We start from the raw sequence: 16,968 nt of genomic DNA, 5'->3' as shown, positions 1-16,968 counted from the left end.
CCTCAGGGCAGCTTGAGGCATCTGTGATCAAGAACGTTCTCTAAACTTACCACCATCGTGTCTTTAACAGTCAGAATGATGGGCTGGACATGCTACTGAGAACGAAGAGAGGTAGGTAGACAGAGAAATCGTGAGGTTTCCGGATGGTAATAGTCGCAAAGCTGAGAAATTATACAGTGGAACAAGAATTTATATTCCTGTCAAAGACGTATCGGAGAGCACCTTTTCCCCACATCCTCACTGATCATATGTGCTCAGTATTTTAGGTAAGAAAATTATTCCTTGGTGTAGTTCTGATTTGCCTTTCTCATATTTTAAGGAGGCAGACATTCTTTCGATACACTGGATTCCATACACGTTTGCTTTCCCATGTACTGACAGATCATGCCTTTACCCTTTTCACTTATGTTTTGGACTTATTACTTAGTTTTGCTGTGACACTTTTTATATCATAGAAATTAGTTCTGTCAACCAGGCATGGTGGTACATACCTATGTAACTGGAGTTTTCCCCAGGCCCACCCAGCCCCATGGTCCCACAGCCACTTATAAAATAATCACTCAGAGGCTTAATATTATTTACAAACTGTATGGCCTGTGGCAAGCCTCTTGCTAGCTAGCTCTTATATCTTAAATTAACCCATTTCTATTCATCTACGTTTTGCCATGTGTTCCTTGGCTTTACCAGTCTGCTGGCATGTTGCTTCTTGGGCAGCATGCTGGCATCTCTCCAGACTCTGTCTTTCTCTTTCCCATCTCTCTCCTTGGATTTCCCACCTGTCCTAAGCTACCTTGCCATAGGCCAAAGCAGCTTATTTATTAATCAATGGGAACAACATATATTCACAGCATATAGAAAGACATCCCCCAGCATAACTATAATCATTTCACTCAGGAGGTTGGGGCAGCCAGATCACTGCAAGTTCAAGGCCTGCCTGAGCTATGGAGTGAGACCTTGCCAAAGGAAAAGCAAGGTAAAGAAGATAAATCAGTCCTGTCTCTGGAATGCAAGAATGTGTGTGTGTGTATGTGTGTGTGTGTGTGTGTGTGTGTGTGTGTGTGTGTGTGTGATATAAGGTATGTCTGTATATGTGTGTCTGTGATGTAAGGTAGGGGTGTGTGTGTGTGTGTGTGTGTTCCAGTACTGAGTTCCTGTGGCATGCTACATTTGTGGCACTTCTGGGCAGGGGAAGAGAATCAGAGTAGCTGATTTTTGAAACCGAAAATAGAGACTTCCTGTTGAGTAGTTCCCTCCTGCCCTTTGATTTTTTTTTTTTTTTTTCTGTTCTGTTCTGTTTTTCGAGACAGGGTTTCTCTGTGTAGCTTTGCACCTTTCCTGGAACTCACTTGGTAGCCCAGGTTGGCCTCGAACTCAGAGATCCGCCTGGCTCTGCCTCCCAAGTGCTGGGATTAAAGGTGTGCGCCACCACCGCCCAGCTTTGATTCTTTACTGAAGAAAATATAGACATTGCAAAGGCTGCGCTCAGGTTCATCTTCATATGTTTTCAAGCCCTCGAGTGGTCAGCAACCAGGAGTTGAATGGCCGCCTGCCTTCTCAATGTCCGCTGAAGGAGTCCCACTCACTCATGCATTCACAGCCCACAGGCAGAGCTCATGCCAGGTCTGAGGCTTTGGTTGGTACTGTGCATAGTCCCTGTCTCAGAAGGATGCCTTTCCCTGGCTACCTGGTTTGCCTGACCCCAAAGCATCTCATAGATGCTTTTAATTGGCTGTTCCCATAAAAGATATAAAGATCCTACTTCTAAAATAGGAGATTTTCAAAGATGAAACAGCTCAAACCATCCTTGGGGAATTAAGGTACTGTCACTCATATTCCACACATAGCCGTCTCCTAGGAGACAAACAAACAAGTCCCTTAAGAGTAGGATGATCCTAATAAACAAAGACAAAAATACTACAATTCAGACTTCTCCGATAATTAAGAAAAATCTATTTTTTCTCCCTAGGCCCATTGGTGAGTTGCTTTTAGCAATACAGTATGTTTAATTACATCCAAGATAAGGGGTGGAGCAGCAAGTCCCTGAGGCCATTACCTCAGATGTTTCTTTTGTCAGCTTCCACACAGTCTGGGAATTGGCCCTCCATCTCAGAGAAAAACTTCAGAAGCCAGGTGACTCTTGTGTCCCTCTCTAGGAGCAATGTGACCCTGCCTTGCCAGGCCAGCATTATGCTCATGTTGAAGTTTCACTGAGCGTCATACTACTTTTTAATACACCCATGAGGACGCCCAGTGCCACTGGGATAGGCTGAATGGCATCCAGACTTCTCCCAAATAAATCCTGCATTGTGCAGAAGAAAAGGGGGGGGGCAAATCAGGAAAGCATGGCCTGCCTGTCAAAATCTCTCAGCAGCTAAATAACACATGGTACCTCAGGACTAAAGTGGTTTATAAAGCTTATAACCATGGTAGCTGGCCTTCCTATGGAGAAAAGATCTGGTCTAGTCCCATTCATAGGAGGCCTTCTTCCTTGAGTACCCAGCATGTGCTGGGCCCACATTGTTGACCTTTAGTGAAGGCTGTTAAGTATGCCCTGGGTTTGAAGGGCCAGTAAGCTACCCAGAAGGATCGGGAGTAATCGCTGCATACACAGTTTCTACAATCTAGGGAGGCTGGCTGGGTGGGAAAAGAGAGTAGACAGGCTACCATTCCACACAGCAGGATGAGACTTGCCAGCAAAGCCCTGGAACAGATCAGTTCCTGAGAACTACCAGGTGACAGAGACCCCTCCAAGCATTTGACAGATAAGCTCTCAATCCATTCAGATAGGAGTTCTGATTTTCACCCATTACTGAATAAACTGAGGCACAGAATGGAGAGGTAATACCTAAGACCATGCATGTGGCAGAGCCACACTCTGACTTCAGAATCAACACTCTGTTGGTTCTTTTCTGCTTTTGTTTTGAGACAGGGTCCCTGCAGACCAGGCTGGCCTTGGACAGACTATGGTGATGAGGATGACATTGAACTCTTGTTCCTCCTGCCTCTGTCCCCAAGTGCTGGGATTGCAGCCATGTGGCAGCACACCCAGGATTGACACTCTACTGCTAAGCTCAGATGGACAGACAGATCATGTAGATGGGAGAGTGATTCAGTTTCTTAAGAATGAGCAGGGCTGGAGCGATGACTCAGTGGTTAAGAGCACCGACCGCTCTCCCAAAGGACCCAGGTTCAATTCCCAGCACCCACATGGCAGCTAACAACTGTCTGTAACTCTACGATCTGACACTTTCTACTCTCACACAGACATGCATGCATACACCAATGCACATAAAAAAAAAAAGATAAATTGTTGCAGGGGGGAGGGTGAGGGGGGATGGCACATGCCTTTAATCCCAGCACTCGGGAGGCAGAGCCAGGTGGATCTCTGTGAGTTCGAGGCCAGCCTGGGCTACCAAGTGAGTTCCAGGAAAGGAGCAAAACTACACAGAGAAACCCTGTCTCGAAAAAAAAAAAGAATGAGCAAGGGACGCAAGGCAGTGGTGGCACACTCCTTTAATCCCAGCGCTCAGGAGGCAGAGGCAGGTGGATCTCAATGAGTTTGAGGCCAGCCTGGGCTACAGAGTGAGTTCCAGGACAGTCTGTGCTGTTACACAGAGAACCCCTGTCTTAAAAAACAAAACAAAAAGAATGAGCAAGGGACATCTGTAAGATGGGGAGTCTATGCCGGGGTTAAAGATATCCTAGATTTCTGTCAGGATGTTTCCAGAACAGTGGTCCTCAACCTTCCCAACACCGTGACCCTTTAACACAGCTCCTCATGTTGTGGTGACCCCAGCCATACAATTATTTTTGTTGCTACTTCATAACTGTAATTGTGCTACTCTTATGAATCGCAATATAAATATTTATGTTTTCCAATGGTCTCAGGAAACCCCTATGAAAGGCTTGTTCAACCCCCGAGGGTCATGACTCACAGGTTGAGAACCACTGTTCTAAAGCAAGATGCTGTGTCCTCTTCTTCTGGATCAGGCGCCCTTGTGACCCCAGGAACCATTGCTTCCCTTTCTCCGGGACAAACAACACAACGAAGTCAGCATGCTCTTGTGAAATCTTAAAAGCGTGCTGGCCCCATACTCTTGCAAGACTGTTGCTCCCATCTAGTTCAAAGCCAAGCGCTCCCATGACTCTCTCAGACCCACAGCAACTGCTTGGAGAAAGGCAGACACACCCTGAGCTCCCGAGAGCTAGCTCAGCCTGGACGCATGATCTACCAGAACACCCGCTATTTCCGAGATCAGGGAGCGGCACTGCTCACGTGCTACTCTCTCCTGCTAAGAGTCCACTCTGTCCTTACCCCACAAAGTAGTGTTTCCTTCAGTTTTGAGTCGGAGCTAATGCTGCTTGTGAGACTGTCAATGGTGATCAGAAAGAAAAAAAAAAAGGGGTCTGGTTTAGCGCTATCTTTTTCCCATTCTCCCCTCATTTGTTCCCCAATAGGTAAACTCCTAAGCACTTGATTATGATTACAAAGGGTGGGTGTGTGGGTGGGTGCAAGTGTGGGTGCACGTGGGGAGCCCAGCAGTTGATGTTGGTATCATCCTCAATTGCTTCCACCATACTTTGGAGATGGGTTCTCTCACTGATTGGCTAGGCCAGTGAGCTCCAGGGGTCCTCTTGTCTGCACATTCCCACCCAGCTTGGGGTTAGAGCACCCAGGATTTTACATGGATATTGAGGATCTGAACATCATGCTTATGGAACAATCACTTTGTCGACTGAGCTATCTCCCCAGCCATGATTGTAAGTGTGTGTGTGTGTGTGTGTGTGTGTGTGTGTGTGTGTGTGTGTACGTGTCTTTTGAGACAGGGTCTCCTTATGTAGCCCTGATTGACCTGGAACTCACTGTGTAGACCAGAATGGCCTCAAACTCACAGAGAGCGAACTCTTACCTCACAAGTGCTGGGATTAAAGGTATATACTGCCACCCCCAGCTATATTTTTAAAAAGATATTTATATTTTACTTTATGTGGATGGGAACTTTACCTGCATGTATGTATGTGTACTACTTGCATTCCCGGTGCCCTCAGGGTCAGAAGAGGGCATCAGATCCCCTTGGAGTTACAGATGGTCATTAGCTCCTGTGTGGGTACTGGAAACCAAGCCTGGATCCTCTGTAAGAGCAGCAAATGCTCTTAACCACTGAGGCATCTCTTAAGGCACATGACTATAATTTTTGAGTGTGAAAATCTCCATCACCTTTCAAAATGTCAGCATGCTCTGCTGACCCAGAAATGGAGCCAAGATTTCAAAACCTAGGTACCAATATATTTGAAACCTATCATACACCCTAAACAAATACACTGAATCCTACCTCCTCAAGGTCTGGGATCACAAGACTACTGTTGAGTCCATAAGGAAAAAAATGCAGGCATGGGGTTGAAATGGAAACAGAGAAATATTACAGTTGCCAGAAAGCAGAATTCTAAGGAGTCGTTGGAGAAGAGCATGAAATATTTTTAGGAGTTAAAGCAATTAGCTGTGAGCATCTCATGTGCTAATGATTTGAAGGGCAGGGTTACAGGAGTAAATGATTCTGGAATACACAGTGATGAAACGAAATTTTTTTTTTTTTCTCTTCCAACTTTCAACTGGAAGAAAGCCTCTGGCTGGTGCTGGCAGATCTTTCTAACCTCTGCAATGCTTGGTAATCTTACCTTGCAGCAGAAAGGCAGGCTGTGAGACTCAGCCGCCAGGCAGGCAGGCAGGCAATGGGTAATAGAATCAACAACTATTACTTGGCTCTCGTTTTACTAATGTTTCAGTCATCTTCTGTGTAAGCTGAGCGAGGATGTTTTATCAGCTCCTTTAGCCATCTAGAGCTCTGATTCCATGGACCCGGCACCCCTGGAGTGAGCAATGCAGACACCCAAGCTCCATCTGGGGTCTCCTGCATCACAGCCTCCATTTTCAGATTCCTAGGTGATGCTGAAGTCCATGAATGTATTAAAATGAGGTGATCCAAGGAAATCTAAGGGAGGCCATCTCCAGTATCAAAGGTCTTAGGTCAGCAGGCTGGCAGAGACAGCTGTGTTAACAGGGCTGAAAGCATGCCGTGGGGTACAGCTGCCTCTGACTCTCACAGGCCATGTGACCATAAGTAAATCACTCCATCTCTGTGCCTCCATTTCCTTGTGTCAACTGAGGATAATAATGGCATGTGATTTCTCAAGGTTGTAAAGAGTCAATGAGATAATGGACTTAGAGTTATTCATGGCATAGAATAAGAGCCTAATGCAAATTAATTATAGTAATAGCAGTAGTAGTTGTATTCAACACACAGTGGATTTCAACAGTGGATTGGTAGTTATTACTTTTTTGTGGTACTGAGATCAAACCCAAGACTGAACATTCTAGGCAAGTGTCTTCCTTCCCTTTGAGCTACAGTCCCAGTTATCTATAAAAGCTATAGGGATGGCTCAGCAGGTGGTACTTCTGCCAAACTTGACCCCTCCAAGTTCAATCCCCAGAGCTCACATGATATAGGGTGAGAACTGTCTCCCAGAGATTAGTGTTCCTGCTACTGATAGGAGCATCTTGATGGGAGCTTCTTAAGTGGACAATTAGAACGGAGGGTTCTGTGCATGCTTCTGTAAATATTCATATGTGGCTCTAAATGGTACTTTCAGGAAGCTAGGAACTTAGCAGAGAAAATAGAGGCTTCCTTGACCTCTCTGCCTACAGCGTTGGCTCAGAGACAACACATCAGAAGGCACCAGGGGGAAAAAAAAGAGGATAACCTCATTTTATCATCCACCAGCAGAGGACCTGCCCCCCTGAATGCAATGGGAGAATCAGAACCCACCCATCTCACTCTAGCCAAAAGGTTCAGAACACAGCCCTCCCCCTTGTATTCACAATTGCAGCTGCACGGATTTGTACTGTGAAAAGGGGCCAGGGCCCAGAGAGCTGGCCCAGCAGGTGAAGGCACTTGCCACCAAGCCGGATGACCTGAGTTCAGTCCCTGGAACCCACATGGTGGAAGGAAAACTGGCTCCTATAGAGCATCCTCTGACCACCACTTGAGCCCCGACCCATGTGCACCCACATGAACCATGGCATATCCCTTGTGTAAGCACATTTCTGCAATGCTCACATAACAGCGAAAATACCTTCACAGATCTCAGATGCTCTCCATGCCATTAATCAGTGCATGAAGTATTCCTGAAAGGAGGCATAAGAAACTGGAAACAGGAAAACTGTGTGACTAGAACATAGGGGAAAGGGGGATCTCCTACTGCTATTGAGAGAAAGAGAGAGAGCACACAGACTAAAGCCAGGGTTATATGCATGCTAAGCAAGTACTTTGCCACTGAGCTACAGTCTTTGCCAAGTCTTTAGTAAATCTTTTGAATGTATTCTGGTTGTAGGCATCAAAGGTTCAAAACAACTTTTTGTATATGAACTGGTTAGCAGGCTTATAAAGAGGTGAATATTTTTTAGTCTGGTAGAGAGTCAGTTTAGAAGGGGCTGAGGAAGAAGGGTGGGTTCAGGTTTTTAACTCATCCCTGTTCACCCTGAGTCCTGACTCTCCACAGCAACAGACAGAAGTGGTCCATGTATCCCAGACCCAAGAGGAAAAGCTGGCTGCTGCCCTCAGTGTAGAGTTACACGACACTTCATGCCAGGTCCAGAGTCTCCAGGCTGAGATGGAATCTTTACGGGCTCTGGTGAGTGTGCCAAAAAAAGGCCTTGGAGGTTTGTGTGTTTAACTCTCAACTGTCAGTTTGAAGTCTCACAGGTCGCAGTTCGCAACAGGGCTTCCTTCTCACAGGATGTGGTTTTGGCGCCTGAAGTGTCTTCTGACCTCTGAGGATCATCAGACACTGACTCACACCTAGCAAGTGTCGTGGACACAGCAGGGCCTGTAGAACTGTCCCTTACCTGCCACTGCTGGGGATGCTGGCCGCTAACACTTGCAGCTGTCCCTTTTCAGCTGCCATGCTTCTTCAAAGAATTGCCATCCGTCAAACAGAAGACTCCCGGTCCAAGAAGTTAGGCCATGCCCCTGCCCTAGACAGTGACAGACTGATGGCTTTGAAAGCCCAGCCTACTAGCTTCAAAGTGGAAACAGCTGTCCAGAGCTCGCTCTCCATAGACTCAGGCAGTAGCCAGCTTTCAGAGAGGCCATTTTCTTGCTTAGCGCTCTCCCTGCCCTGCCTCCTTTACCTCAATCAGTCCCCCTTTTCCTGAGAGTAATCCTGAGGATCCTTGCCTCAACCTCAAACTAGTAAGCTCAGACTCGCTGTGGTTTGCAAGCAGGTGCCTTGCAACTACTAATTATTAGTAATTAAAGTAATTACAGTCAGCCTTCTGTATCCATGGTTTCTCCATCTGTGGATTCAATCAACCTTGGACTGGAAATATCCAGGAAAAACATCGCACCTGTTCCACACTTGTGCAGCCTTTATTTCTTACCCATGTTCCCTAAACAACAGCCTAGTCATCATCTATATGGCTGCGCATTGTACAGCGTAAACGTCATCTAGAGATACTTCACGGAGATTCAAGGAAATATGCAGGAGGATTGTGTAGGTTATATGCACATATGATGTCATTTTCTGTAAGATATTTGCATCTATAGATTTAGATATCCGCAGACATCTTGGACCCAACCCAATACAGCTCCTAAAATGACTGAATTGAGCTTCACCTTCTGGGTGGGACTGAGCTCTATTAGGGTATCATGACATCTCCTTCATTGTTCTAACTACAAAACATTGTTGGAACACGTGTGTGTGTCGGCATGCTTTTAAGTCTATATCACTCACAAGAACTCACTGTGTTCCAGGAGCTATACCAAGAGCTTTGGGAACATAAGACTAATTAGACATGGCCTCTACTCCCAGAGAATCAGTGACTTCTGTAGAGGAATTGATGTCACCTTAAGAATCCCAAGGCTCGGCATGTGAGGGAGTGGCAAGTGGGAGACCAGCCCCACTCTGGGAGTCAGTGTGTTTCTCTTTTTGGTGGGTATAGAGAAGGGCACAGTTGGGGCGGAGTCTAGAAGAACCCCACACACCATGAAGTCTACATCTGCCTCTGCTCTTCCTGTGAAATTGAGGTGTGTTTCTCAGACTGTGATCTTGAACCCCAGGGCTCCTCTCTTCACTAGTCACATGACCCTCTGAACTTGTATTTTCTCATTTGTCTCGCAAGGATCTATTTTAGTCACCCTGTTGACCTGCTATTTTGGTGGCTTAAGACAACAGAATCATATGCTCCATCGTCCTGTGATTTAGGCAGAGGTCAGCAGGGAGAGTTCTTCCCTAACCTTCATGATGTCTGCTGGGGTTGGGGCACCCACTAGGGGCTTCTTCAGCTCAAATGGGAGATGCCTCAATTGTGAATCTGTGTCCTGCTCTGAAACCTCTCCACAGAGCTAGCTTGGACTTCCTTGTACTATGGTGGTGTTATTACTACAGCTGGACTTCTCATGTGGAAGCTTGCTTCTCTTAAAGAGCGAGCATAAATCTACCAGCCCCCTGACCTCTTAGCTTTAGAGTTTCTGAACATCACATATATCTTACTCTATTGGTCAAAGCAACCACAAGAGTGGCGAGATCCAAGAAGCCCCAACTCTTAGCAAGGTCACCTTGAGAAGAACCATGTGGGATGGTGATAATTGTTGCAGCTGCCTTTGGAAATGTGATCTGTCCTAGGATCAGAATAGAGCTGACCTCATAAAGTCACCGGGACAACTAATTAGATAATGTATGTCAAGCCTTTTACACCATTCCTGACTCAGGCAAGCAGTCAACAAATGGCATCTGTTATAATTTATCATGCAAAACCAGAACCTCTGACTCGGGAACCCCCAGTGGGCATCATCAGCCACCTGGTCACCTCACTTCAACCCCAGGCTCCTAACTGTTGGGAAATGGAAAAAAGAACTCAGACGCCAACCAGAAGACTTCAGAGTGATGGCATTCCACCTATGCTCATGACTCAAGATGGGCTAGCTCTGTCCCCTGTGTGTTCCAATAGATCAACATTCCCATTACTGTGCCTTACAGCCAAGATGAAGAACACAGACTGGGGATGGGGGAGGACTAGTTCATCCAGCTATCCTGAGTCAAAACAACCCATGCGTACACAGTGCCATCACTCTGGTAAGCCAGACGACTTTGTTGGCCAGACTTTCGGCTCCCTTTGCCACTTGGGCACTGTTTGGATTGGAAGCCAGGCACCATTAGGCCTACTGAACTCTGTATTTAGTGGAATTCCAGCCCAGAATTTGCCAAAAATAAGTATTATCTTGCTTCTGGGGAAATTTGCAATTCAAGAAAGTCCCTTCCAGTCTTCAGAGACCCGGAGGAATCAAGAGCCTCTGTGGTCTCAGAGTATTACTGGTGCTGTCCATGTCCCTAGGGCTACAGAAGCTGCAACAGGAGTTGGCCATAGATGCTCAGGCTCAAACATCTCTGAAGAACCAAGCATCTCCTTCTAGGATGTCAGGAGCTTGGCCCTACATAGTGGTTCATGCCTTTAAACCCAGCACTTGGGAGGCAGGTAGATCTCTGTGATTTTGAGGTCAGCCTGGTCTACACAGTGAGTTCCAGGAAGGCCAGGACTACATGGGGCACAGGGTGAAGAATGGATGCCAGGAGCTTAGGTGAAGATGCTAGACATGGACTCTAAGGGTGGAATAGAAGGTCCACAGGACCTCTGATAAGGGGTCTCATGAGTGTACCCCTGGAACAATATCCAAGTCAGCAAGGAAAACCCTTTGGCCACACGGGGAGCTCACCTAGAATGTAGGGCAAAAACTGTAGACAGACAGTCCAAGCATGTCCCTGTGAAGTGCTTCTCTAAATCACAGATGTCACAGATCCAGTGTCAACAACTCACAAAGAGGACACAGGTTTAGAAATCTGTTCAAGCTGCCGGGCGTGGTGACGCACGCCTTTAATCCCAGCACTTGGGAAGCAGAGGCAGGCGGATCTTTGTGAGTTCGAGGCCAGCCTGGGCTACCAAGTGAGCTCCAGGAAAAAGGCGCAAAACTACACAGAGAAACCCTGTCTCGAAAAAACCAAAAAAAAAAAAAAAAAAAAAAGAAATCTGTTCAAGACAAAAAATCTAACTCCTATATAAAACAAAAGAGAGAAAACACAAGGAGATGGGAACAAATGTTCCTTAGTCTAGGCTATTCCTGCATGTTTGCCCAGACCCCACCAGTGAACTAGCAACCAGGGCCAGAGGCTGATGGTCTACACATAGTGAGCTCACACTGCTTCCTAAAAGGCACTAGGCTGGGCATCTGACTAAGGTTTCACATGTCTTGAGGAGCTAAGAAGATCCAGAGGCCAAGGAGATTGCTCAGTCAGTCAAGTGCTTGCCCTGAATTCCATCGCCAGAGCCTGCATATTTAAAGGAAGGAGAGAGAGAGAGAGAGAGAGAGAGAGAGAGAGAGAGAGAGAGAGAGAGAGAGAGAGAGAGAAGGCATGGTGGTGTGCCCTTGTAATCACGGCACTGGGGAGGACAGGTCCAGACTACTTGTTGAGTTTCAGGCCAGAGAGAAACTTTGCCTCAAAGAGAAATGTGAACAGTGCCTAAAGAATAATGTCTGAGGTTGTCCTCTGATTCCACACACACATACATGTGTGTACACCCACACAGACATGGGTGCCCACACACACATGAACACACATGCTTTAAGCTAATGTGATGACCTTTGCTTAACAGCACCACAAACAAGAATCTTCCACTTCAGCTACAGAAGTCAGAAGTCTGTTTTACAAAACATCCCCTCCAGGGGTCCAGTAAGTTAATTCATCAAGATTTGAGTGAATCTAACTTAGGAAAAGAGATTTGTTTTTACGTGTTACATTGCCAGTCATGGTAGCACCTGTGCTCAATCCCAGCACTCGGGAGGCAGAGGCAGGCAGATCTCTGTGAGTTTAAGGTCAGCCTGGCTACAGAGTGAGTTCCACAACAGCCAAAGCTATGAAGAAGGAGGAGGAGGAGGAGGAGGCAGGTCCTGAGGCTGCAGAAATAGAGAGACGGCTCAGCAGTTAAGAGTGTATGCTACCCTGGCAGAAGACCCCAGTTCAGTTACTGAAACTCATGTCAGGTGACTTACAACCGCCTGTCACTCCAGCTCCAGGAGATCATCTGGCCTCCACGGGCACCTGCACTCATATGTACACACCATCACATAGACACTCATGAATCCATAAATTAAAAATAAGAAAAAATTGGCTGGAGAGTGGCTTAACAGTTAAGAGGACTTACTTCTCTTAAACATGTACACTTAAACATGTATGTACATACACATAAAATAAAATAAATAATAAAAAATGAGATAAAATCTCTTCAAAGCCAGGTACTAAATTATAAGACCACCATACCCGAGAGTATTAAACCTGGGCACACTGATGGCCAGTGCTAGCTTTCAGGGCACAGTACACAGGAAGATGAGGAGAAATAGGTTTGCAGTCTAACTCAATGGTCCTCAACCTTCCTAATGCTGCAACCCTTTAATACAGTTCTTCATGGTGATCTCCAACTATAAGATTATTTTTGTTGCTACTTCATAGCTGTAATTTTGCTACTGTTATGAATCAATGGAAATATCTTATATTCAGGATATCGGATGTGCAACCCTCAAGGGATCTCGACCCCTTGGTTGAGAACCACTGGTAACTGCTGAGAAAAAAGCAGTGGGACAATAAATGTAACCATGTGGCAGTTGCCTTCACCCAGGCAACACATGGACCTGGGTCTGCACAGGCTCTTTCCTGGCACTGAGAGGACAGAGACAAGTTTCCCTCTAAGTCTTGCCATCTTGTAGGACAAGCACATCCATGTGGTGAGTTCAAAGACATGCATGTGCCTGGGGAGCCATGGAAACATAGGGAGCCCCTAACCCAACTTGTTTGTAGTCAAGACTGAGGAGCATCGAGGAAGGCTTGCTAGAGAAGTGACCCCTGAACTTGAACTTGAGGACGTATAGGAATGAAGCAAATGAGAATGCTGCAGAAAAAAACAATGTGAGGCTGTGCACAGTGTGGTATACCTGTAATCCCAGCACTTGGCAGGGGGTGGGTCTCTGTGAGTTCGAGGCCAGCCTGGTCTACATAGTAAGTTCCAGGACAGCCAGGGCTACATAGTGAGACCCTGTTTCAAAAAGAAAGGAAGAAGGAGAAAGGAAGGAAGGAAGGAAGGAAGGAAGGAAGGAAGGAAGGAAGGAAGGAAGGAGAGAGAAAGAAAGGTGGGAAGAAAGGAAGGAAAGGAGCGAGAGAGGAAGGAAGGAGGAAGGGAGGGGAAAGAAAAGAGAAACAATATGAACCCAGTAAGCTTCCATGACTAGAAATGTTGACACAAGTGTAGAGTAGGAGGTGAATGGGAAGACACAGAACCAGCCATGGGAACCGTACCAGGGCTCCTTGGGAGCCACTGTTGTGAGGTTGAAGTAGAGGATAGGAGCCCAGAAGCGTACTTTGACCAAGGCACCTTAGGAGCTGTGTGGGCAATGTAGGAAGGTAGAAACTAAAATCAGGGTGATGAGAAAAGAAGCCACTGAGCTGACCTCGGGTGACAAATGTCCAATCTCAGGCCATGGTGTTAGGAGAATAAAGGTGAATGTAAAAACCTCAAGGGAGATGTAAGAGGCAGGACTCAGAATCCATAAGTGGCAGTGATGACTGAAAGTCCGGGACACATCTTCCCCCAGTCTTTCCAGCTGACACACCAAAGAGGAAAGTCCAGGGGTTCAAAAGGAAGCCGCTGGCTCTGTTTTGGAGTTGCCAGTATGTATTTCTAGTAAGAGGTTCAATAGCAGGCCCGTAGCTGAGGGAGAGGGCTGCGCTGGAGGGTATAGTGCAGGCGTCATGAACTGCTGGCAACCTGAGTGAGGCCATCAGCCATGCAGACCCAAAATCCCCGCTCGAGGATCTCTAGCTCCTGATGGGGCAATGGGAACCTACCAAGGAGCAGAGGGCCTGGCAAGGATGTATTACTAAACACCACAGGAAAATGCTGAGAGGTAAGGGTCAGATACAGCCATTTCGGCTCCCTCCTGGTCATCCCCTCCTGCCCATCCAAAGAGTCGATGAAGCAGAGCTCTACCTTCTTATTCTTCCCTAGAGCCAGTAAGACTGATCTCTATCATTCTCCAGAGTTGACAACATCATTGTTCCAGAAAAACATGGGCAGAGCAAGTCAGTCATACATGTCCTACCTGGAGGGCCCAGCCCGATGACCTTCACTCTTTTGTAGAAACGAGGCCTAGAAAACACCTTGCATGATGCCAAGCATTGGCATGACATGGAGCTGCAGAACCTGGGTGCTGTGGTGGGCAGGCTGGAGGCAGAGCTGGCAGAGATCCGCTCAGAGACGGAGCAGCAACAGCAGGAGCGGGCACACCTGCTGGCATGCAAGAGCCAACTACAGAAGGATGTGGCATCCTACCATGCCCTGCTGGACAGAGAGGAGAGCAAGTATGTCTCACTTCTGCCTTATCTACAGGAAGAATGCACATGGAGGACAGGGTGGGACTGGGAGGGTCCAGAGCTGGCCGAGAATACACAAAGCCCTGGGTTCAACCCCCAGCATTGCATAAAACTCTTCATGGTGACCCCACATGCCCCATTTCACTCAAGACCAGAAGGAGCGAAGAGGGAGTGTCAAAAAGCCTTTTTCTTGAGTGACTCTTAAACTTTTTTTGAAAATAGGAGATTTTTATTTATGATTATTTTATGTGTATGGGTATTCTGCCTGCAAGCAAGTCTATGCACCATCTGTGTGCAGCGCCCATGGAGATCAGAAAAGGGGACTGGAGTTAAGATAGCTGTGAGCTGCCACACAGGTGCTGGGGATTGAACCCAGGTCCTCTGGAAGAGCAGCCAGTGCTCTTAACTGCAAAGTGGTCTCTAGCCCAACTCTCAAACATTTGGAGGAGGCTTCTTGTTGACTTTCTTTTATCTGACTGGCTTACCTGCCTACAAGGGATGCTAAGGAAACTGTTTCATTTGGACTCTGCAGAGGAGTGAAGCAAGGTGTCGGCAATGACAATGGGGTTGGCCAGCATGTCTGCCCAAATCATACACACACACACACACACACACACACACACACACACACACACACACACACACATGACCTTGTGAGCATATGTGCATCCTCTCTAATCAATAGGCACATTTAGAGACATACACATCAGTCTCGGGGCTTAGTATCATTGAAGAGACTTGCCAGAAATCCAAATCTTTATTTTTTTTTTTTCATTTTCTCTATCTTCATACGTCCCTCCAAGATCTCCTCTATGACACATTGAATCGGGAATTGGACAATAAGGGCTGGAGAGATGGCTCAGCAGTTAAGAGCACTGGCTGCTCTTCCAGAGGACTTGGGTTCAATTCCCAGAATCTACAAAGTGGCTCACAACAGGCCCAGGAGATCAGACACTCTCTTCTGGCCTTAATGGGCACCAAAAATGCATATGATGTACAGACATATATGCACACAAAATACCTGTACACAATCAATCAATCAATCAATGATTTTTTAAAGCAACACTATGAGACAACTTAGGGGAGCTGGTGAGATGGGTCAGCAGGTAAAGGCATTCCTTACACAAGTCTAACAGTCTGAGTTGAACCCCCAGAATCTACATAAAGGAGGAGAGAACTGACTCCATGAAAATGTCCTCTGGTTTCTATACATGTGCTATGGCATTCGCCCACATGTGTGCACGTGTGTGTGTGTGTGTGTGTGTGTGTGTGTGCGCGCGCACACACACACACACATGCACATACTAATAAATAAAAATAGAGTACAAAAGCCAGCTTAGAGGTGACATAGTCCATCTCAAGAGTGAATGGGAAGGCCCAAATGGGAGGGGTTTGTCCATGGTCACACACAGAGACTGAAGCAACTCTGGGTCCTGAGCCCAGGTTTCTGGGCCCTCTCGCAGAGAGCATAGCATCCCGTTTGGAGAAAGAATGACCAGAGAGCCACCTGCAAACCTTCCAGCCCCTCCTTTAAGTGGAAAACATCATCTCTCTCCCCCAACTGTCTTTTTGTCCAATTGCTTTCTGTGGAATGTGAAAGCCAGATGTTCCTAACAAAGCTAAACCTTTCAGATTCCTATGCACATCTGAGTAAATATACAAAGTCATTTTAAATAAACATGGGGGAGTGAGGGAGGTGGGATGTAGTTCAAGAACATAAGCACCCGCTGAGTGGCTGTTCCGCAGAGTCCAGCCCTAATCCCTGGCTGCCTCTATTCCTTCCTGTGCCCACCAGAATTCCACAAATCCCCAGTTACTGATAGGAACACATGTCCCAGAGTTCCAGAAAAGTCATTTGTCCAAAAATCCATCAAACCACAAAATGAGGATTCGAACCTTGGCCCTGTCTTATTCCAAAAGCCAAATTCCTGCCCAAAGCACAGCTTCCTTTCCCACAGTCCTGCCATGGTGTCTTTCCCAGCGTTCCGTCTTTCTTCTGATTCACCTGTGTTCCTTTTCAGCTGACAGGAAAAACAAAAGTAACTTCCTTCTTCCACAAAGACAACTACCTTCTTCAGCAGCCCACCAGCGACGATGCTTGAGGAACTTCCGTCGCTGCTGGATCCCCTGGTTGACTCAGCCGGAGCTGGAAAGCTTCCTGGGAGTGGAGAGGGCCCTTTTGCTCTCATTTAGGTAGTCTGTAGTTTGAACAACCTAGGCCTCTCCAAATAAATGCTTTGTGTGCAGCTCCTAGTCGGCCATTTTGTGTTTAACTTGCTGTTGGTGCAGAGACAAGGGGCCCCTTGGGGATTTTCGTTGGTATTTTGTGTGTGTGTGTGTGTGTGTGTGTGTGTGTGTATTGTTGGTTCACAGGATGAAACCCGGGGCCCATGCGTGCTGATTATCTACTGTCACTACACTACTTTCCCCATACTAGGGAACCAGTCTTAGATATTTCTAGAAGGGACCTGGAGAGATAACACCTGTCTCACCATT

The 16,968-nt window shown here is 46.7% G+C and overlaps 1 protein-coding gene across 1 annotated transcript in view; it reads left to right on the top strand.

Annotated features, from left to right (window-relative positions):
• The window catches only part of Bfsp2 (beaded filament structural protein 2), a 56,073-nt gene extending 39,355 nt beyond the window's left edge, over window positions 1-16,718 (top strand). Inside the window, exons 5-7 of the mRNA XM_028869914.2 lie at window positions 7,558-7,689; window positions 14,240-14,460; window positions 16,494-16,718. Coding sequence (XP_028725747.1) covers window positions 7,558-7,689; window positions 14,240-14,460; window positions 16,494-16,497 — 357 coding nt within the window. The 3' untranslated portion in view covers window positions 16,498-16,718. The remainder of the gene's footprint in view (window positions 1-7,557; window positions 7,690-14,239; window positions 14,461-16,493) is intronic.
• The last annotated feature ends 250 nt before the right edge of the window (window positions 16,719-16,968 follow it).

The sequence above is a fragment of the Peromyscus leucopus genome, chromosome 7 (genome assembly GCF_004664715.2).
Source record: "Peromyscus leucopus breed LL Stock chromosome 7, UCI_PerLeu_2.1, whole genome shotgun sequence".
Taxonomy (NCBI): domain Eukaryota; kingdom Metazoa; phylum Chordata; class Mammalia; order Rodentia; family Cricetidae; genus Peromyscus; species Peromyscus leucopus.
The sequence above is the reverse complement of the archived record's forward strand: the minus strand, read 5'-3'. Positions and strand labels throughout refer to the sequence as shown.